General features: G+C 42.1%; 1 protein-coding gene across 3 annotated transcripts in view; it reads left to right on the forward strand.

Moving 5' to 3' along the window:
- CHN2 (chimerin 2) overlaps nt 1-23,428 on the forward strand; it is a 166,209-nt gene that overhangs the window by 117,806 nt on the left and 24,975 nt on the right. For all 3 annotated transcript variants that reach the window (XM_061464862.1, XM_061464863.1, XM_061464864.1), the window contains one exon: nt 23,243-23,320. In XM_061464862.1, the coding sequence (XP_061320846.1) occupies nt 23,243-23,320 (78 nt within the window). The remainder of the gene's footprint in view (nt 1-23,242; nt 23,321-23,428) is intronic.

The raw sequence follows: 23,428 nt of genomic DNA on the forward strand, positions 1-23,428 counted from the left end.
GATCCTCCACCTCCCTGCTGCAATTTTTCCTTCAATTTTTTTTTTTCCTTTTATTTAAGCTAGCATCCTAAAAAACATTGTGTGCCACCTTTATTTTTCCTCATTATTTCCCCTCTTGCCTTCCCAGGACAAGAAAAAGACTTTCTTTTGGCTTTTTCCCACTTTATGCTTCAGAAACCCCAACACAGATACCCTGGTTTCTACCTATGGAGCACCGGTACAGCAAAGGAAAACAGTCACATTCTGCCGCAGCACAGAAGATGCAAGAAGGACCAGCAGCAAAGGGGTTAAAGGGAGTCCCATTGCAAAGATATGCAATGCCTTGAAATTTTAAGCACTAAAATCTGTGACTATATAAGAGAATAAATCTTTGCAATTCCAGATATTTGTGGTTGACACAAAACACTTAAAGGTGTTTGGTTTTTAATGTGAGCACTAGAATTGGTGATATGGGATTTTCTATTCATTTGTGCTCTACCCTCCTGCACACCTTACTCCCACTTCGATAGGAAGCCCAGCCATTCCTCCAGAACTTTCACATACATCTTCCTCATCCCCATTCCTTCTCCTACACTATTCTCCCCTCAACGCTTCCTTTTTGCCACCTGCAATAAAGACAGAAACCATTGCTACCAGGCTGGGCAGGAGAAAGCACAGGAGCTCAGACTGCATCTCTCACCTCCATCCAACTATGAAATTTCATGAAATTCAGTTGGCTGTTGCTCCATCAACTTCAGCTAAAATTAGCCAGCTGGTTCAGAAAATAGTCAGGGCAAGCAGCAAGACAGGTTGACATGCACTGCCACTACAATCACATTTCTATAGGCAACCAGGCTGATTTGAGGCTGATATTACCTTTTACTCATAATTATAACTTTGTAAGTTCCATAGGTATGGTTTTCACACATGCTCTTTACCACCCTGTAAGTGTAAATGCAGTGATAAAAGCCACCTGTTCTTCTTTCTCCCTTCACCCACCTTTGTAAACATACCTCTTCTGCAAAATACCTGGCTGCATGAGCTCCTCTGTCTTCCATCGCTGCCACACAGACTCCTGAATGTTTTGTAGAGACCTAGCCAGGTACCTTGGAACTCGCATACCTAGAATATCCCACAGATTGCCTTCAGGTAGCTTAAAAATAACCCAGATTTTACCTTTCCCTGATGCCACAGCTGTAGTTGACTGCAATTTCTACTGCTTGATGACTGCTGGAAGATGATGTGGCTGTGGGTGAGTTGAGCTGATAGTGTCTGAGATCTGTTCATTTGAATCTGTGATGTGTTTGACTCCTGCCTCTCCAGAAAGTGGCTGCTGGTTTTGTATGGGATGGAGAAAAAAAGGTTTTACTATGCTTATTCTTTAGGCTCTTGAGTAACATGTGGCTCCCAGCCTTCTCCTTCTGTTCGGATGGACTGAAGGGAGGAGAGTATTTGCTGCTGTCTTTAGCACCTGGGAATAGCAGCTTTGAAAGTGGCTGAGTGCCCTTATCTTTACCTACAGAGGATAAAACAGAGAGAATCTCTTACCTTGTCCTCCTTTAGCAGATATCCCCATGAAACTGCCCATTTTCACCTCCATCCTTCAAAGTAAAGGCTCTGAGGGGTGGACAAGGGGCATCACCCTTCTGTGATACAGTTAGGTCCCTGGCTGAGAAGCCCGCATTGTGTCCTCGCTGCATTGGTAAGAAGGGCCTTCAGAGTGTGTCTTATCTTTGTAGCTGAGTAATCGCTATATCATTCAGGGGAATCTGTTTTGTGAATCATCTGAAGTAAATCTTTGACTTTTTAATGAGGCTGTTCCTAGTGAGTTACTGTCTTGATTGTGCAGAGAGGTTAACGTCTGCTTTTCTCCATTTGAAAGAGACCCCAGAAATGCTTCTGGTCAGCCATTTGGCTGGGAAGTTTCCACATCACATGTCAAGCTGGCTTTTCTTCTCTGAGTGCAGAAAACTGCTCAGATTAAGTTGCGGAGAAGTACAAGGTTTTGACGGAACGTGAAAGATTGCAGCTACATCAGTTCAATGGAAATTTCTCTACACAGTGTGTTTTTCTGTTGAAAAATGCCAACCCCTTGCGGAGGAGGGTCAGTTCCAACAAATGACTCACTTTAACAGAGACAGCCTGAAGGTAGAAGAGGCTGGGCTCAGGCTGGTGCCCGCAGGGTGCTGTTTGTACCCCATGACTCTCTCCCTCATAGGGCTTAAAAATTCTGGGTCCAAAGTCTCATCATTGTCCTACTGTCAGCAAAAAGTAGTGAAAAGTCATTGATGCCTCACGCTCATGATGGCTCATGACTGACCCACCCACAAAGTCATCACCTGCTCCTGGCTGGCAGTCACTGTTCTGGCTCATACTGCAAATGTCTGCCCTTGGGTTTTTAAGCTTTGGTCCAGTCTGGGTGATTAACCAGGTTAATGTTGGTGTCATTGGGTTTCCACGATTCATATTTTTAGCTTGGGAAAGGAGTTCACATTGCTTCAGGAGCCCAAAGAATTTAGGAAAAATAGTCACCATTAAAAGAGATTTGAAGGCACAAAGTATTGGAAGCTGGGGAAGGCCAAGCGAAGGCTCTCCAGTACAACCCCATCTGTGTGTTTACATGATGGTAGAGTTTTTAATTACTCATTTGTTTGCTGTGCTTCTGCCTCGTTCAGCATTCTTTGCTCAGCGTGGTTATGTAGTTAAACATTCTGCTGCCCCTGGTTTGGATTCAAGTGGTTTAAAACCAGGAAGAATTTCCAAAGTTTGCTTTCCCTGAATGACAGAGCTGTAGCTGACGACAATTTCTATGTTTCCACTCCTTGATGACTGTTAGGTCATGGCTGTGGGTCCGTGGGTGACTGTGGGTGGCTTTGCCTTGCTCTTTATGGAAGTGAAAGGCATGTGACGAGAAGGAAAAAAGTCTACTGCAGTGATGAAACTGGTTCAAAGTTGCACAATGGGCTGGATTACATCGCTTCCCAGAGCCCTCATTTCAGTTTGGCAAGTAGCTCAAACATGTTCAGAGGCTAATGAGGCTACTTCTGTTACTGAGTGCACAAATTAGATTCTGCAGGAGTATTGAGTAAATGCAGGTGAAACTAATGGGATCTGTTATCTGAATATAGAAAATAATATACCATATTAAATGTTATTAAAAAAGAAATGCAAGCTGCAACTCCAATTAGGTGCCAAAAAGAAGAAAAGATTTACATAACAAGTCAGACTTTTGCTAGTGAAACGGGAATAATACCAGCCTTTTGATGAAAATTGTCATGCAGCATCCAGACTACAGCGCTTCCTGATTCCCTGGAGAGCTGGGGAATGAGGCAGGGACATTAACATTCGGGATCATTCTATGATACTATGACTTAGGAGAGAGTTTGAGAGGAACATGCATGATGAGAACTGGCTTGAAAAAATAGTCTGTGCTCATATAAACACAGACAGCATTGTAAGACTTTAAGGGTCAGAGCACAGCTTGAATTAAAACAGATCTCGCTTCTTTAATATTTAGTGTTGGGAACATGAAAGAAGCACTGTCCTAGAAAAATCAGTTTTAAAGTTCTGCTGGATGCTGGAATTTCACTTTAGATGTAAATAGGGACATTCCTCTCTTTGCTTATCACTTCAAAGATGTACATGCCTGATAGTGAGTAATCAGCTGTTCATTGAGTGCAAGTCAGCATGATGGAAAAATAGCCACCATTGTTCCATAAAGTCATGGGAAGAAACAAATAAAACAAATGACACAGGGAGTGTTTGATGGTTTTTTAAGAGCATAATGTGGCTGAATAGAGCATTTCTTACCTCTGTGGGTAAGCCAGTGGTCTGCCAGCATTGTGGTTGTTGCAGCAAAATTTTTAGTCACAATATTGTAATAAAAAGAAAGGAAAATGAATCAGCTTTTTCAGAAAATGCTTTGGAGGCTTTCTCCCCAGACCGTGCTCAACTGTCACTTGCTTTTCATCACCCAGAAGCAAGTATCTGCTCATTTCACAGATATCTTGAGGATTACTATTAATATTTTCCCTTGTTATTAATATCTATTTTCTATAAGAGCACCGGTGTGTACTATGCACCTTACAGACAAATAAGGAAGCAAGTTCCTTTTCCTAGAAACTTGCAATCAGTAGGAGTTTGCCTGAAATAGTGTAAAATGAATCTCTCTGAGCTATATTTATTAATCTGTTACTTGTAACGATTTATCTTGCATACCTGGCTGTGACAGCTCTTGTTTTACAAAAAACTAAAATGCAGTGGGTGATCCACAGTGGAATCAAAGCATGACCTGCAGCTGGAATGATATTTTAAGGGGAAAAATCAACACCACCACCCCCCCCCCCCCCCCCAAAAAGACATTCACAGATCAATCTTGCCTGGTTCATTTTCTTCCTGTTCAGCCTCCAATATGTAGCCATTTCAAACCCAGCCAAGCAGATGTTTCTTAAGCCTGCAAAATGTATATGTTAGAAGGAAATGGGAGAAGCAAAGTTCCCGGTGCTGACGGGGAACCACTGGAGAGAAGTAAATAGCAGAGAGCTCAGCACAGATGCTGGGTGCTCTGAGCATCCTGTCCCCGCCAAGGAGGGTGGTGGCTGCAACCTGCATCCTGCAGAGTCTGGTGGGTGCTCCAGGTTTGATCCTAAACAAATGGCATGTTTAGGAGCAAACCTAAACATGTTTTCAGGGCTTCACCCTGAAAGTGGGTAAAGCAAGGAAGTCTCTTGCAAAGTTTATGTGAGAGAGAAAAAAATTCGCTTCTTTGCTGGCATTTTATGTGATGTAAGGCACTACTCTTCCCTGATGGCTGAGAAGGGGAATATTTACTCTGATAAATTCTGCTAATTGCTGATACCATTTTAAGGAAAGATGATTTCTTTTCCTTTGGTAGGCAGCTCAGGCTTTTATTTAGTGAACACACTTGCTGACAGTAAATGTATGCAGCTGCTCAAGATAGAAAGCTATTTTAATAGTATACTTCCTAGCACTGTCTTTATTTCAACAATAATATTTGAGTGGTATGCAGGAAGAGGAGCAGGTGACATGTTTTGCTTAGAATAAAAGCTTTATTTTAATTTGGCTATGAACTTCAATCCCTATAAAAAATGTGTGCAATCTTTCTAACTGCTGTACTTTATCCCTATATATCCACTACTAAAAATACAGTTGTATGGGGCGGTAATATGTAGAACTGTGACTCCAAAAGTCTAAATTTTTGCGTATTTCTGATGAAATAATCTGATAATTGTATTTTACCTGCACACATTTTAGCACAATAATGTCTGGTTTACAGACAGACTTAGGGTACGTGAGGGTGGTGTTTACCGTGCGTTGCTCCAGTCGGTATGCCAAGTCTTTCTTTTGCCTGTAGTATGTTTTTCAAATATCACAAACTAATTAAATTTAGATACAGAGATGCTTCTATGCTGATATGCATGTTATATGCATATATATTGTATGTTCTTAACATATCAAAAGATATATACATATGCAGATGTATTAAAGAAAAATAGGGTAATGTTATATTACATGAGCATAATGGATTCATAAATCTAAAAATGCTCCCACTGTTCTTTGGTTTCCATGCAGATTTATGGTCTATCAAATGGATTAAGGCCTCTGGTCACTGCATAGTGAAGTAGGCAGCTGCTCAATATTTATTTTTACCTTCACTGCTGAAAAAGTAGACCCACTGCTCGTTAAATTGATCCTGGTTCTTCCAGTAAGCATAGTCTATCTATCTCCTTCGGCAGGAGTCCAGGTTAGATACATTTGGAAATTTTCCAGCAACACCTAGGGTTTTTTTTCTTTTTTTTATTTTTCAGGAAATGTATATTTGAGCCTGAAATATTTCATTCAAAACAAAAAATATACTCAATCCAAGTAACCGTATGCATTCACACCTCCATCTTCAGCACTCGCATCTCACCACTTCCTTGGATTTCTTTAGGTGTCCTCAGCCTTGGTGTAATCTGCCTGATAGATTGGCTAATTATGTTGGAAGTTAATGATCCCTGGGCCTTAGTCAGCCGTTAAGCTGAGAACCCAAACCACAGTCTGGCTGGAAGTTCTTCCCCAGACACGGCAGACCTGAAATTGTGTAAATTTTGCCATAGAACTCCTTCCACCAGAAGCGCACCATTTCCCCTGGGGTTTAACATTTTGGAAAACAAAGATGAGAGATTTTACACAGAAGAAACCACCTTGCTTTTCAGCCAAGTCTAATCCGCTCACACTCTGATAAACTCTCACCTTTATCTTAATACTTGCCACTTTCCTATTATGTCCATGGAATTACAGATGCTATAAATACATATATATGTGTATGTATATATATATACACAAAATTAGACAAAATATGTTGTCTGTAAGTTGGTAGATTCGTGTTGTACCCAGAAGGGCAGTACTGGAATTCTTCAGATAATTCTTAGCTTTGGTATTTCTTGGCTCTGATATGTTTTAGTTTGGGGTCTATTTATATACTTAGGAAGTTATTTTAAAGATTTATTTTAATGGAAAGTCTAAGAGAGGCTCATTTAGAACTGAGATACTTGTGATTTTCCAGTAGATGTTCTAAAAATATTTTAGTTGTGTATGTGTTGTTGACAGCAGACTTTTGCAATAACAAGGGCTGGTTCTCAGGCAGATTGGGGTTTGTTAGGAATTCCGAATTGGAGTATCGGGTTGTAAAACAATCTGCATCCCATTATAATTTTCAAGGAGAGCTCAAGACTTTTATAAAAGTTCAATAAATTGACTGGCCTTTGTTGTACACATTTCTCTCCTGAACTTGTGCAGATTTATTCCCCAAAGAAATAAGGGATCTGGTTATTCTGGGACAGCAAGGAGAAAAAGCTGTGAATTAAAATAGGTTTTCTACTTCCCTCCTTCTCTTCATTTGGATGTTAATCAGTAATTCAGCACTTAAGCAAAGGAGAGACAGGATCTTTGCCTGGGGTGTAATATATAGTGCACTTTTAAAACACTTTGTGTTAATTTGCTGTTGGGTCCTTGCTCCAGTATTTGCAAATTCTTTTTCACAGGCTTAAACATGAATGTCTTTGTCTGTTGTGGTTATGTTTCATTTCATATTTTTTCTTGTGTGAAAAAAAAAGCCTTTGTTACACAGGTGGGGCAGCCTTCTAGACTGTAAGCTCTTCAGGGCAGGGAACAGTCTCTTACTCTGTGTTTGTACAGCATCGCTGTTGCCTTGGCCTGGTCAAAGGCTCAAGCTCCTGTGCACTATTGCAATGCAAACAATAAACACTGCTGAAAAATAGTCTGTTCCGTCAATTGGAGTCTTGCCCAAGTATGAACACAAGGAAATTAGGTGTCAAAATCAATGCTCTCCGTTATGGGTTGTTCAGCACATAGCAATGATTTAAAACAGTAATGAGTTTCATAAATTAGCTGTGCAGCTAGTTGATACTTTGCAGACTTTAGAAGATTTACTGATGATAAATATGATGACAATTTCTTCTGAACAATAAATAGCGAGACTGTACACATTTACCAAATAAACCAAGGAAATTTCTTCGTACTCTCTGACCCTGCCATTTAAAAAGTCCTTGAATCCTAAAGGGCTTCTGTAAATATAAATCACTGCAGAATTGCTAAGGCATACATTAAAGTACTTCTGTAAAGCTAGATTGTCTGATTATTCAATTCACTGCATGAATTACTGTATAGTTAACCATAGAGGACGTTTCATTTTTTCTAAAAAATAAAAAGAAAATAGTTTCTCTAGTTCATCTTAGAGCATAAAAATGAAACTTTACCAATGGAATTAGCTCAGTAAGTGTTTTTCTCATTTGATGTTTCATGTGGTTATGGGACCATCTCAGCTGAATATGAGCAGAAAATGACAAGAATATTGGTAGTATGTAAAAGTGCATTAAACATAGTGGCCTAAAAGTGTTCAGGAGGATGGACGGCCTGCTTCTAATGTCAGACAGGCAATTACAAAAGGGCAAGAAGCAGAAGGTGAAAAATGCACAGGGTGAAAGTCTGTCGTTATGAAATGACAGAGATCCTGTTTAGAGCTAGTGCTGAACTACGAAAGAGTCTCGGCAGAAAATTCACTGAATTTTTCTTCCTTTCAAGTGGAACTTTTTATCATTCAAAACCAAGAAATGAAAGTACTGCAGTTGTAAGTTGTCTTTGATGCACTGCTTTTGTAGGAGGAGTGTTTCGGTCATATTGCTCTGGCTGCTCAGGATAACTTTCTGAATCCCTAGCTGGTGTTTTTCTGATCTGCCAGAATCCCCACTGTTCTTCCTCACCTGTAGCCTAAACTTCCCATGACACTGGCCCATGTGAAACCATGGAGCTAATCTCCTTGTCCCTGAGTGATTTCCTTATCCCTTCTGATCTCATTTGGTGCTTAGCACTGCTATAGTTTTTGAGAAGTCATGCCTCCCCCTCATCCCTTCCCTTTGCACACAGTATGGCAAAACCTGGTACCTAACCCTTACTGGCTAGGGGTAGAGAGCTGGAACCCAGATGGTTCTTAACTCTTCCCCTTATGAGTAAACAGGTATGTTTTTCATACTGTTGAGACCATCATTGATTGGACTGTTAGGGGAAACACCTGAGGAAAAAGCTATAATTGCTTTTTAGTGGCTTTGTTGTTAGCTGAGAGCAACCACTTGTTCATTTCCAGGGGTTATTTTTTTGTAGCAGAGGCTCCCTGCGACAGATGCTCCTCCTTGCCTCTGCCCCACAGAGTCCATGCCGCTGAGGCGATAGAGAGGTGCAGGGCTTCATCTCACCAACATCCAGTGCATCACGTGGATAGAGGCAGCAGTGTGGCAGTCAGTGGCAAAGTCAAGCTCTAGACTTGGAAGCTAATCTAGGTGATGTGATGAAGCAACCTGTAAACCTATGGGTGATTACCGCTGTTCCTTCAAGTGCTGGTGTCTGCTTGGCAAGTGTTACTAGAGCCTGCAGCTGGGGGTATTATACTACACCCTCCACTGCTCTTTGGCATTTATAAGCAGTAGTATCTAGTAAGGATATTTTATTTTTTTAACCTGCATCTACCTGTGGATCGCAGTGGTTTCCTTTAGAAGCATTCCTTGCCACCACAGGCTGTCCCATTGCTGCTACAAGCTGCTTGTTCCTAAAAACCAAGCTAGGAACTGGTGCTAGAGCAACAACCTCTTCAGTGGTTTGAGCATTGCGGAGCAAGTGGTGCATGTCTTGTAAGGCATGTTTTGCCTGTTAACTTGCAAACAAATTTAGGATGTTGAGGTTTGGCCTGTAAAGCTTGAAGTGATTTGTGAACTCTTGCCTGTGGAGATAACCTTTCTCTTTGTAACATTTTGCCACTGCTGAAGTTAATGAAGAAGGTGAGTAAGAAAGCAAAAAACCCCTCATCCTATGCATCAGGAAAGTCTCCAGGTCTGATGTACACGTGCCATGCAGCACTGAAAGCTGTGAAACTGGGGTGCGAAGGAAATGCGTAGCAGAGGCAAAATGAAAGCGACTGGCTTGCGTTCCATGCCGATCTTGTACTTCTGTTAAATTACTAAGAATGCATGTTGGCAAGTTGCAAAAAATTCCTATAAATTAAATTAAACAAGGGCAGCATGTAATCATGATGATGCTGATAGAAGATGGCAGGACATTTAATGAAATCTCCCTGTATTAGAGCAATAGTAAACCAACTTGTTAAACTTCTAAGAGAAAATAGATGGTTTTAAAATGAAGTGAAAATGCATGTAAGTGATAAATTAACTTACTTTGTCTGAATGGGCAAGTCAGTGCTCAGCCTGTTTTTCAAAATGTAGAGCCGACAAGCTGTTATTTTTAACGTTGCGATAAAAAAAGAGAAAGAAAAAAAAGAAAGTTTTGTTTAATTTGGAAATGAGCTTGATGTAAATGGAGGCAATTAATGCGGTGTGAAAATGTGCCACCAAAAAGACATGTGTGGAGCTATAGGTTTCTTTCACTGCAGTTTAATGTGATTTATTTGTTGTCTTGTGCTTTGGCAAGTCTTTGACTAGTTTGTGTAAACACGAGGCTTAAAATGCTGCATTGTCTACTCCTGACTGAATAAATCCTTCGTTAATGCCTTCTATATTAAGTGTGTCTGTCCCCTCCACTGGGGCTGAAGTGTGATACTTTAAAAACAGCTGAGGATCTTTCTAAGGCATCCTTCACGGGTGCTTCTTGTCAACAGGCCTTTGCAAGGGCATGGCTGCAGTGTGGTTCCTTCTTCCTGGGCTGGCTAGATTAAGGCTTTCTTTCAGTTGGAGTTGCAAGAGAGCAACATTGAAAGCAGAAGAAGGCTGTGATTCAGGTCAGCCTGCTCAGACATGAACCTTTTGTTACTGCTTTCATCAACCAAAACACTTCTCTGCTTGGAATTAATGAAGTATTAGAGACATGCCTTTTGTTTTAGTAGCAGAAAAGGTGTTCTCAGTGGGACTGAGGCTCTCACTGCAGACTAAAAGAGCCCTGAAGAACAACAGATTAACAGAAAAAAAAAAATGAATGAAAAGTCCCTGTGTCTCTGTATTGAGCTGATGCAGGGGAATAGAACTTTGCTTGGGTAGAGGATCACCTTTGAAACTAACATTTTGTGAAAGGACTGTAGTGGAGGGTTATAAGAGTAATGGGCAATTTCTACACTTTTGTTCTTACTTTGTTCTGAGTTGTGATAAAACACTCAAGTTCTCATGCCTGAGCACTGAGGAAGCAGGATTAAAGGCAGAAAAATATTTAAACAACATTGACTGAAACTGTTCCAAGTGTTTTTAATGTTTTATTAACTGTTTTTAACAAAATGTTTCAAGCTGCAAACAGAAAACTGCTTTATAAAATATTCCAAACTTAAATGTTTCCACAGTTTGAAAAAAAAATGGAAATTGGGTCTTGGTTAGAACTTCCCTGTGTAAAGTTCCTGGTCTGATGAGTCACGTATTCTGTAACAAAAAGGGTTTCCTTGAAAAATACCCCTCCAAGTTCAAGTGTACTGACTGATTGATAGGCTGTTCTACTCTTCAGATTAGCAAAGTAAAAAATGATGATACTTTATAAAGCAAGAGTCATCCCTCTTTTTTTATCATAACCTCTGGTCTAACTCTATGGTGTGCTGAATGCTTTCAGGTATGAATTAGTGGAAGACGTGCAGTGTATTTTTGGTTCGAGCCCTTCTAGTGTATGCTGATGCTGCCGTCAGCATTGCTGAGACAGTAAAACTCAGAGCACATTTGACTGGAGCTGTTACTTCTCTTGTCTCATCAGCATCATGGTTTTCTGTGCTCCTATCCGATGGCCACAGCTGTGCAAACCCATGGATTTGCTCCAGCAGTCTCTCAGAGAGAGCTGGTTCCTACGGCTGTGCCCAAGGGGGTAATCTGAACCTTACTGTGTGGTTACATGCAGGAAGAAGGAGGCTCAGCTTGGTTCTTTGGGCTAAACCACAGACAGTGACATCTCCCACGGATGCTGATCTGCGTTTAGGAGTAAAACCATCCTTAATCTGAGCCTGGTTCAGCCATGGGGGCTGGGGCAGGAGCTGCGGTGTGGTGCTGTAGGGTATCAGGTCCCAGCCCCAGCTCGGGCTGAGTGGAGGAGTACATCTCTGCTCTTCCCAGTCACTCAAGGAAAGAAGAAATTGCTTCCTTTTTTTCCTTAAAGGAAAACAAACAAACAAATAAAAACAAAACAAAACTCCACACAACCAAAGCCACCTTGAAGGAGTTTTTTATTCTTTGTGGAATGGTTTTATCTTCACATGGCACCATTCCTGCCACATTCCTGCACCATTCCTGTACTGTAAGTAATATAAAGAGGATGATAGCAGCTATATGGCCACTTTGATGAGTGTCTTCAGGGAGACATGTTGAAAAACAAAATTCTCTGCTCTGCAGAAAAACTTTGGTACAGATGGTGCCAAGTACCATGCATACACAGAGGCCAAATTCCTCTGTCCCAAGCAGTGATCACGTAATATACTTAAGATAAAACATAAATTCAGATAAACACGAGCTGCAGAAAATACTTTAGCTGGACAAGATCACTGTATACACATTCCATTGAAGGTATTTGTAGTTCCCCAGAGAATTCACTGTGGAGTACCACAGTGGTTGCTGTCCTTTGTTGTCCAGAAGGGAAGAATTGAGAGTGGTTTCGTAGATCTGGCGGTGAATTCAAGGCAGAAAAGTGACTACAAAGCTAACTACTTCCAGAACTCAAACGTTGTGCTGTTTAGTTCCATTGACTGAAGTGGGGCCATGAGATATGCATGAAATGTTTTACCTGCAAAATATCTTGGCAGGGTGGGTGCAACTCCTTGTCCTTCCTGTTTCCCCAACCATTTCTTATTAACTCCTCATCACAAATGAAACAAAATAAATAAGCGTTAAATCATGTTACTGCAGTTGAACTACAGGCCTGGATAGAGGTGGGTACAGTATCAGTCTTGCTTTCAGAATACTTTATATGTGCTGCTGCTGATAGGGCAGTGTCTGTTCAGCTTGGCTTGAGAGCTGTTAAAGAACATAAATATTAGGGTGGTGGAAACAACATTCTCAAAAGCAATGTCTTGCATTCTGCAAAACACAAACTTTCTTCTTTCCGTGGGCAGAGCCGACTGCAGTTTGAGTTCATGCTGGTGGTAGCCCCATAGGCCCTGTGAATTAAATCCCAGGGGGCATAGTGATGTCATTTGCTCAGTTCTTTTTTAATCTCCTTTTTGTGCTGAGAACAGCCATCTGTCCCCCTCCAAACAATGATGGAAGCAGCTGTGCATGGTGTGCCAGCAGGAACAAAAGCCGCTGTTTCAGACCAGAGGGCAGCAGGCTGCAGGTCATAGGGAGTTATAAGGATATCAGGGTCAAATGTCACCTGTACAGAAAAATAAAACAGGGATTATGCATCCTTTATGTGTTCATTCACTAGCAGAGAAGTCTTTGTGCGAGTTTCTCTCTACTGGCCATGGGAATGCATGTGTGTTTTCAAGGCTAGCCACACTGCTACTTACCCACGGAGTAATGGAGTAACAAGACCAGCATCAAGCATCAGGCAAAGCAAACATGACACAAAACAGTGCTTTCGAAGAGAAAATAAAACAACTTGGATTCATTCTGGTGCTTTATACAAGTTCAAAGCGCATATCCTATAACACGCTCTTGTGAAAGCGCAGTGAGCCATGCTTTTCATGTGCAGCCTGCAGCACGCAGTAGTTCCCTAGCTCCTCTGTGGGAAAAGGGAAGCTGAGTGCTGCTCAGAAGCCACATCCAGGAGAAGTTGGTTAAGCTCTGAGCTGCTTTGTCTGCATGGTAAGTTGGAGGAGGGTACATACTCCACAGGATGAAATTGCCCATTCCCGCAGGTAGCTTTCTACTTTTCAACAAGTGGTACTAGTCCTGTCCCAGCTATTCTTTTTCTGTGCTGGGTCCATAAGGAGAACAGAAGCTGATAGAAACCTTTCTAAGGGGAAACATGAAATATGTGGTAAAGTTCACACATATAATGAAATAGGTAATGATCATAGCTGAGTACACACCCTCCTATCTTTTCTTTAACACCACATCACTTTTGTTTGCATGGATTCCTGCACTGGAGCCATTAGTCAGAGATGTAACAAGGGTCATATTTCTTTTGGGATGACAGTCCGGGATTTGACCCTGTCTCTCATGGACAGGGTGACATTCCTTGAAGCTTGATGGGACAGAAGCACATACTTCATAAATGGGTAAGCTGTAAACACTGCATGCTCCCATCTCAGGGGAGCACATTCTGGGATGCAGAGGCATTCATGGACATACATCTTAGCTCAGACAAGCCGTTAAGACAGCCATGGCTGGCTCAGTGATCCCTTCCATTCCACAGTTCCTCTTACGCACATGGAAAATGGTTCCCTATTGCCCTCTCTCTTTTTTTTGCCATGCAGCTCAGAAAGGATACCAAAATAGAAGTTCATAGACATAAAGTACAGTATTTTTTGTAACGTACAATGGCTCAGGCTTGTTAAAAAGTATTCTTTCAAACTGAAAACTTCTGTTCTTGTTTGCTAATTTCCTACTTTGTGTCCTAAATGACATGAATAATTCCTTTCACCGTTGATTGTCTACCTAGTTTATGTGTTTTTACAGGAAGAAGTCGCAAGATGCTGCAGTAAAAGGGGACAGAAATATTACTGATGATGGAAAACACATGCCTACACTTCTAGGTCGTTTATTGTGCATTTTACCAAGTGCCCTGCCTGCTGAGCAGCAGTGTAACTCAGTCACACTGTTTATAAGTTTGAAAAGCTTTACAGTTCTTTCACACCACACAGAAACTGCCAAAACTGGGAAAAAATCCTGTTTGCTGCTTGATGCCTGCTTGATGCTTTGCATGCTTGATGCTCGATTGCACTGTCCTCCCTTCCAATTGCTTATTATTCCCACGTCCCTGTGAGTGTTAAATGAACAGAGCATCACGCCATTGAAACTCCGCTCCTGAGCAGTTACTGTCCAGGAACAATTGTATAGATTTCCATTGTACTTTAGACAAGATGATCACTGGTTCATGAATTGCCGGTTCAAAAATTATTTGTTCTCTTTCACTTACATAAATGTCTTCTTTAACTCACATTAGATTCCCTTGTTTTAAGCTCTCTTGAGCTGGAGCAAAACTTAGGGCACTGCTGTTGGTTCCCAAGACTTCCACAGCATACTTTACATTCTGGCAGTTTTCTTGGTGTTGCTTTAAAGCCCCCCCCCAACCCCGAGATCAGCTGGCTCTGCTGAGTGGTTACTGGCTCTAAACATAAATCCCATTGCTGTCTGAGTCTGTGGTTTCTGGGAAACTTTCCTGAAGCCAATTTTTCTCCATGTTTTGTCACAGTCCGAGGAGGGGAGGGTTTTTGTTTCTCTGTACGAACAGAAACTCTGACTATGGTCCATAAGATTCAGCCTGGAGCATATGCTGCAGGGTTGAATTGGTCTCACTCTGGCAGAATTTTACTCCCACCAGCACAGGATATCAAAACTTGAAGTGAGAAGAGAAAAAAAAAAAAAGAAATTTATGTGGTTTATTTTTTGTATGTATGTATTTATATTTGTTGTGTTAAGTTTTACTGTGTACAGAGCAGATAGCTGGTTACTGTATTGCTTTGGGGTAGTACCTGCCTGTAGGGTGTAGTAGTGTTTGAGGCAGAGAAATGAGAATTATCCCGAATATGAGGATGTAGGTGTTTGTGTACAGTGCTCCATGTGTGTGTTGAGGTGTGTAATGAGGCATACAGTCAAACATGCAGGCCTTATGCCCACCGGCTATAGCACTGGGTTTTATTATCGAGCTCATTCATTTGCTGTCCTGACACGAAACAGACCTAATGCACTCTCACAAAACATGGTCTTCAGTTTAACCCTGTGATTGAGCGTGGCACCCAACCAGCTCCTTCAGTGCACAAGCAGTTATGGTTAATGACAACGCCACAGAGCCAGCTGAAAGTGCCCCGAGGGCAGGACTGCTGCATTTACGGTGCTCCTAGCCCCATTCCCGTCCTTTCAAGGGTGCTGTGCAGCACTTGGAGGCATCACCTTTCTTACTGGGGACATTCTTGCCTTCCTCTCTCGTCCCAGATCAGGAAGTAAGCACATTAACTGCTCCAGTTCATTCTGGTAGCTCAGCAGGTTTGGCTCTAGTTCAAGCTCTGCAGTCTCCATGCAGGGCAATGACAGTTTTGATCAATGGCAAGCTAGCTTTCCTAAACAAAGTGCTATTTCTTCAGAAAGCAGAAGCTTCATAGCAAAAACATAAAAAGATGAACACATCATATACATGTATAGCTTACACAGTGCTGGGCCAGCACCCACTGGGGTTTGGGTGAAAACTATGATGTTTAGGATATTTTTTTAAATCTCTGTCTCTTGCCCAATAGTCCCATATATTGCAGAGAGCATGAGTCACTTCTCATTCAGAAAGGCCACTGTATATCCTATTAAGTTCATTACGTTGCTAGGCTATTTCCTCTGTGGGTGAAATGTCGAAATACTGGCTACCTATATAGTCAGCATCAGAAATCTGTATTAATTACAAACTGATTTCACTATAGTTCTACTTCTTGTGCAAGTTCATCCCATGAGCCCAGATAAACCTATAGAAGTACATGCAGTGTAACAAATTATACGGTAAACCAGGTATTCCATGTTGCCAGAGCATGAGTCTTAGCCAGGTCTGAAGTATGGGAAGTACTGATAACCAAAGCAAAATACAATTATTAATTACTTATAGGTATATTTGAAGCTGATGAAATAAACAATCCCTTATTTAATTTATACTGAATATATAATAGAAATAGAAAAAACTTCGGAGAGACATTAATCTTAGCTAATTTTTGATATCTTAAAGTAAGCTATCTGTTTCTATTTGAGTCATCTAATTTCTTTGTAAGATCCATAAGAGTGCTGCAAGGAGGCAATGCGTGCTCACCCATTTTAAACTTGATCTGTCATATAAAAGGATGAATCACTGTCTGGAGGTTTCTGTTTTTTCTCCTTTGGTTATAAAGAGAGTCTGGGTTACTGTTTTAGATCAGACATCTGCCATCCATCCATCCATCCATCCATCCATCCATCCATCCATCCATCCATCCATCCTATCCTTAAATGGCTATATCGTTAGAAAAATACTCTGTTTTATTGCCAGCAAAAGCAACTTCATTGACAGAATAGTGGGATCACTGCTGATTTTTTTACAAATATCAGGATAAAAGTTGTTTGAATTTTTGTTTGCCTACGGACCAGATGTTATTATAGGCACACTGTCATTTAGAAGTGTGATAACAGAACTCATTCACATGCATTGCAGTCAACTGCCTGTTGTATCCACACAGAGAACAAGAAGTAATTCAGAAGTAAATTCGGTGCAGTTTCCCTGATAAAGTCCTATTTGCAGATGAAGTGTTTCCTGCCAGCCCTACCGCAGGGGACCTGGTGTTTCTCTTCTGCTGTGGCAGCCACAATGGCAGTGGTGTCCAGCTCTGCTCTCATCCACCCTGCTTAGCATTCCTCTGCTGCCATTTGGGTCATGAATATTAAGCACAGAAGAGAGGATCATGAACTTCGCCAGGAAAATGTCATTAATAACCTTGACAAGTATGGAGATGGATTGGGAAGGATAAAAGGGAGAGTGGGAGGAAAGGAAGTCAAGGCAACCAATAGGCTAGACCTGCTGCTACCATGTTAATCTCTACAGGGTTATTTGAGGGAATTGCTGAATTAGTTCATACTATACCTAGATCCTTCCCTTAATTCTAGACTAGTTCTTCCTTGATACTGACATTGCATTTATAAGACAATGCATATTTATAATAGTTCATAAAAATAAGAAATCAAAATACTATTTCAGGCACATTAAATACAGTGGTGGATGTGAAATACACAGCACATTAAATGATACAGTTGCCTGACATCACGAAAGGTTTTAGTCCACCCGTTATTTTTTAGTTGGAGATGACTGTGTCATTGCATACCACTCAATGTAACCTCCAGTTGTTGTTCTAAAATAGACAATAGTTTATTATATTAATACTCTATAAGAGGCTTACAGCAACTACTATTTTTAATAGTAGTCTCACCAGTGCATTGCTGATTCTACAGCATTTAACCTTTTGGTTCACTACATCGTTTTGGGAAAAATAATGATGATGAATACCGAAAAATCTTTTTGAGGAGGATTTAGAATGAGGATCTGAAGTTTAAGGGAGATTATGTTTCCATTTGCTGTGGGTAAATTCTGTCTTTTATCATCAGGAGGGGGGACCAAATACTGTATCAGAAAGAAGTATGTATAAATGTGAGCTGGTCACTGTGAAGCTAATAAACAGTCAATCACATTGGTATAGGAGAGGTTAAAAGTCAAGGTTAAAATTTAATAACTTTAGCTACAGAGCATTTACTGCAGGAGTCCTCCTAAATGGGCAGTTCCTGTTGCTCAAAAATGGGTTATCCTCAAAAGATAAGTGTGATTGGTGGTGATGGCTCTCCAGAATAGGAGCTCAGTGTAGATAACCTGTTGCCGCAAGCACTTATGCATGTTTTTGGTAGCTCCTCAGACTCACGATTTGCAGAGTATGAGGTGGTTATTAAAAAAATAAAGTTGAAACTCAGTGGAGTAAAAGTCAAAATCATAGTTATGTCTTAATCCATTTAAAAAAAAACCAGCTGTTATGTTGTTTTTAATGACAGTGTACAGTTTACTGAGCACCAGCTCACCTAAAAGGAAGTTTTGTGCTGGGAACAAGAGACTGTTGGGTTTTCGGTGGGCAAGACTGGAGAAGTCCTGGCGAAAGCTTCCTGGCCCTGCTCACCTCTGCAGTCTCCGTTCACCTAATTGATGTCAAGAGCCTTCCCGCCAGAGGAAGGGTTTCTTAGGAAAATGGGGTTTGCAAGGTCAGGTTGGCAAGTGCCACTCTGCAGGCGTTGTGCTCTGCTTCATGTACACTGCGTTTTCTGCTTGGAGTTTGTTTCCTCCCACTGTTTCAGCAGCACAGAAGCCTTTTACTGGCAGTGGGAGGCATAGGCTGGAGGCACTGTGGTATTGCAAAGGCCTTTATCTGACCAGCCTCCGCCACCATTTCCCCTCTGTGCTCTGTGTTTTCCTAAGAGACAGCTTCTTCTTTGGCATTGTCTCCTGAGTACATTGTGGGAAGAGCTCGTGGGAGAAAACAGGGAAAATACCGATAGCTGGGAGATTCCTGCATCATGTGTCATCTCCACGGTGTGTTTGCATAACCTGTCTGGCAGATTACCGAGTACGCCGTGCCTGCAAGGAAACAGGCCTCTCTTTGACCTGTGACTGTATCTATGTGCAGTGTTATGTGTATTTAGTTAGTGAGCAGTCACTGATTTGTCAGAATGCCTCGCAAGGGGTGAGGGGTTAAAACTTAAACAGAGGAAGTTTACATTGGATATAAGGAGGAAATTCTTTCCTGTTAGGGTGGTGAGGCACTGGAATGGGTTGCCCAGGGAGGTTGTGAATGCTCCATCCCTGGCAGTGTTCAAGACCAGGTTGGACAAGGCCTTGGGTGATATGGTTTAGCATGAGGTGTCCCTGCCCATGACAGGGGAGTTAGAACTAGAGGATCTAAAGGTCCTTTCCAACCCTAACCATTCTATGATTCTATGATTCTATGATCATGGAGCAAGCTCCCTTTTGCTTGTGATGTTGTCCAAGGAGACATGCACATGCTGCTCCCATCTGCAATAGTTGTGCCCTTTGGCAGGTAAAGCAGTGAGCCAAGACATGCTATTTAATACTCCTTCCCTGCCAGACCTGGGCAGGCACAGCAGTGGCTGCAGGAGAAGAGCCATTGCTTCTCCAGCATCTTTTCCTGCCATGGTGACACTGGCATGGAGGAGCTGGGCAGCATGCGAAGATCCCCCATGGCTTGCTTCCAATGAGTTCTCAGTGCTGCCCACACAACTACAACAGAAATCATGCCACATGTACAAAACCAAAAGCTTTTCATACTGCAATTTGTTCTTTCCAACCCCCGAGGCCTTTGTTAGCAAACAAGACGCCAGTCTTTGAGGGGAGAGACAATGGTGTGGTTCAGCTCACTCTGTGAAGGAATGCTGGAAGTGGCCAACAGCTGAGTTGCCCTTCTCCCCCCACTTTATTTTTATTATTCTGGTTCAGTGACATTTATTTTGCTGTAAATGCCCAATTTGCTACGCCGTGCATGTGTTTTACAGAGACTAGTAAATTAGAATCATACGTTATGCAGAAATACTTTGGTCTGAAAATGTAGGCAACCCATATTTGCCTTTCAGCCTTCACTAGCTTAGACATTCAGTGACAACCAGCAATAATATTTTTAGCGACTGGTATTCTTCTCTTTAGCTGCAGGCTAACTTGCTAACTTGATCAAGAGATGCTCTTTAAGTGAGTTGACACCACATGCAGTAAATTTTGTATTCAGAAGAAGAAGATGGATAAAGGAGAGCACTAGGGTTGGCCTATGGCATAAGTACATTGGAGCTGGTTGCTGCGGAGAATTTGTCATTGCTGCTGTTTACATTGTATTTAGAGAGGGAAGGGGTTATATATGTGGTACAGCTCATCTCAGTTTTACAGCAACATTTTAGACACCAAACCTGGTAGGGCTTTGTATAGAATCATAGAATGTTTAGGGTTGGAAGGGACCTTAAAGCTCATCCAGTTCCAACCCCCTACCACGGGCAGGGACACCTTCCGCTAGAGCAGGTTGCTCCAAAATCTGTCCAACCTGGCCTTGAACGCTGCCAGGGATGGGGCAGCCACAGCTTCTCTGGGCAACCTGTGCCAGTGCCTCACCATCCAAAACAGGGAAGAAATTTTTCCTAATATCTAATCTCAATCTACCCTCTTCCAGTCGTATGATTAAGCTTCTCAAGAGGAAGCACTCACTGTGGCTTTCTGTACACATCCTGTGTTTGCAAGGGATCCCATTAAACAGCTATCTAAACAGGGCCCAAGCAAGGCAGAAAAAGCAATCTAGGGGATAATTTCATATATGATAAACAGTAAATACTGATCTGCCTTAGTCATATGAACTGGTTTGGCTGAGTTGCCCTCGTCCAAGTCTATTAAGTTTAATGCTTCTGTGTGAACACTCAGAGTTTCCATTAAGTATAGTACTGAACGTCTGATCTCAGGATGACACTGATATTCCAAAAATAGTTTAGAAATTCCAAAATGTATCATCATAAGCCTGAAGTTCGAGTATCCAATCTGCCACATTACGTAATATACGTTGGTTATATAATGGGATTTTAATCAGTCTAGTGGCATAAGTGCAAATATTAGAGCATTATTAGGAAAGCAAACCTCTCTCTGACTTTGAATCTGTTATGCTGGAAGTCAGAGAGAAAGTAGCTTATGTATATACAAGGATTTAGATGCTACAACTGCAGAGATATCTTAACAACTCAGAGCTAGTTTGGAGATTTTGTTCCTGGCAAATATAAATACATTTTAAATGGTACTGGGGAAAGAAATTGGAGTGTGGTAAGAACTTCAAGCTGCTCTAAAGTATCCTTTGTGGTGGACCAAATCGAAGCCTTTGGAGTCAGAGAGATCTCTAAAGCCAGTGCTCCTTATCTCTTGATATACACTGAGAGAGAGATGGGGAGCAACAGTCTTTCTTTTTCTGCTGGAAAGCTCCTGAGCTAGCAGAAATCAGGACTCACGACTGGGAGGACATATGGGAAGAGCAGCAGGGATTTTATCCAGGCAGAGCAATCTTCATACATAACATCACAACCAGTTGTCACAGTGGTCAGGTAACACTGCCAAGCCCTGTGGAAAGGCCGGGCAGCAAATGCTTGGAAAGCAATGGTGTTGTGTAGAAAGTCTTCCCTGCCAGGGAGCAGAAGCTTTGGAGATGGGAGCTCATAAAAAGAGCTGCTGTGAGTTACCTGGAAATGAAACAAATTTAGTGCACTATACATAGAACTAAGTGCATCGTTTTATAGCCTAGAAGCTGATTTTGCAGGTTGCACAACTTCTTGAAAACCCTAAGTAGGGCACTATATGAAATTGCATGGCCTGATGTTACTGACAGCCAACCATCTGTCCCCATGGGCTTTCAAATCAGGAAAACATCGCTTTTACTAAGAGCAGGCAGTCTATATGGTGGAGTAAGTGAATTAGGTGAACCTTCTGACTTTTCAGCCTGAGGTAAAATGTAGAGTCAAGTTCAACTCAGCAAGTTAGCATAAGTGAATTACATACTTTAATTTCACGTATTTTCTGGGTAAGTTGAAACGGGGCAGACTCTAAAAGGCTGATATGGTCCTTAGTGTCTCTGTTTCAAAGACACAGTTTTCCCAGAAGCATTGGTGACCCCGTACTTTGCCCTGTCGCAGCATCTCGACCATTAGGCACACGTTAGAGAATTAAACTTCAGAGTGCTCTGCTGAGGAGGTAACCCCTGTCTTCCTCTTACGGGTGGAGAATGGGCATACTCACTAAGGGAGCAGGAGAGGGGAGCTGGCAGGGTGGGGGCACTGAATGTGCTTCCCATGGGATGCTCAGTCTCACCCATCTTCTATGTCCTGGGATGGGGAACTATCTGCCCATAAAGAAGTGAAATCAGGTGACCAGAGTAACACCAAAAGCTGTAGTGCAGACTGGTCAGGGTCCAGATTCCTCCTGTCTCAGGGCTTTAATTAGAAATCAGTTTCTCCCCTAACCCCTACCCCCAAATCTATAGAGCACATAACCAGAGCAAAGGACAACTGCTCTTGCTACCTTGCAGACCCCATTCTGCAAACAGGGCTGTGCACATGGGCTTCTCCAATCCATGTGAAGCTCCCCCGCTGCCTTCTCTTGGGCGCTGCCCAGGGCTCAGGGGCTTCCTGACCTGCTGGGCCTTCAACTTTCCCTGACAGTGAGCTGGCTGCTTGCTGGCAAGTGCACACTGAGAAAATGCTGTAGTTTAAAACATGGCATAAAAGTGCTGTTAATACTTGGAGTGCTGCTGGATTTTTCCCCTTGTATAGGATATGAAAAGTAAAGGGAAAAGAAAAGATTTTTTAGCCCTATAAGATTAAACAGTCATCATGGTTTTAAGGGCTTAATCTGCTGGCATGCAGACTGCTGGCTGATAAGTCTGAGTGTAATTGGATGCAGCATTGGATTCATTTCTGTGGGCTTCCTGGGGCTTTTTGTTTGTCTCTTCATTTTTAACACACTGCGGAGTTGAAGTGATCTGTCGCTGGAAATGCCTTTGGGTGTGAAGCTGTAACGTTGTCATCCCCCCCCCCCAGCCTGTATTTTGGCAGCACCTAGCTGGAGACCACCACTCGGGGAGGGGAGGTGGGGAGGAAAGTTGCTCCTTGTATGAATTCGGGCTATTGTTCAAGGCACACATCTGCCTTAAGAAATCGCACGGCACAGGCCGTTACTTATTCAGATGCAGAAGCTCCTTCCGTCCCACAAGACAGCCCATTCAAGTCACATGCCAGAGGTCTCAGCAGAATGGGCTGCAGCTGCTTCAAATCTGCTGTCTAACATCAGAAGCAGTTGGACAAACTGTGCTGTACTGACTACAGTCAGGCTCCCCGGCGCCGAGGAAGACAGGGAAAAGATTTGGGATCCCAGTGCTATGTTCTCAGAGGATCTGTGGCTGGAAAATGAGAAAAACTGTGCTGTTGTTCACAAGTCAAAGCGAGCAAGGAAGCGCCAAGAGCTCCTGGCCGTAGCCCTGGGGGTGAAGGTGGGAGTCAAGGGGGCACTTTTGTGGCAACCTCTGAAACTCTTTGCCTATTCACAGATCACCTCCTTGGTCAGAAGAGCAGCCTTAACCCAAAACGACAACCACTTCAACTATGAAAAAGCACACAATTTTAAGGTAAGCACAACTTCCTATTTTTGGCTAAAAAGTTCTGTTTAGATGCCTCACATTTGGATTTTACTATGATGGGGTTTTCACGCACCCATCTATATTAGCTCTGAGAAA

Source organism: Pezoporus flaviventris, unplaced genomic scaffold (genome assembly GCF_033815535.1).
Source record: "Pezoporus flaviventris isolate CSIRO_AGI_PZ_B2104156 unplaced genomic scaffold, CSIRO_AGI_Pfla_v1 ptg000037l, whole genome shotgun sequence".
NCBI classification, from domain to species: domain Eukaryota; kingdom Metazoa; phylum Chordata; class Aves; order Psittaciformes; family Psittacidae; genus Pezoporus; species Pezoporus flaviventris.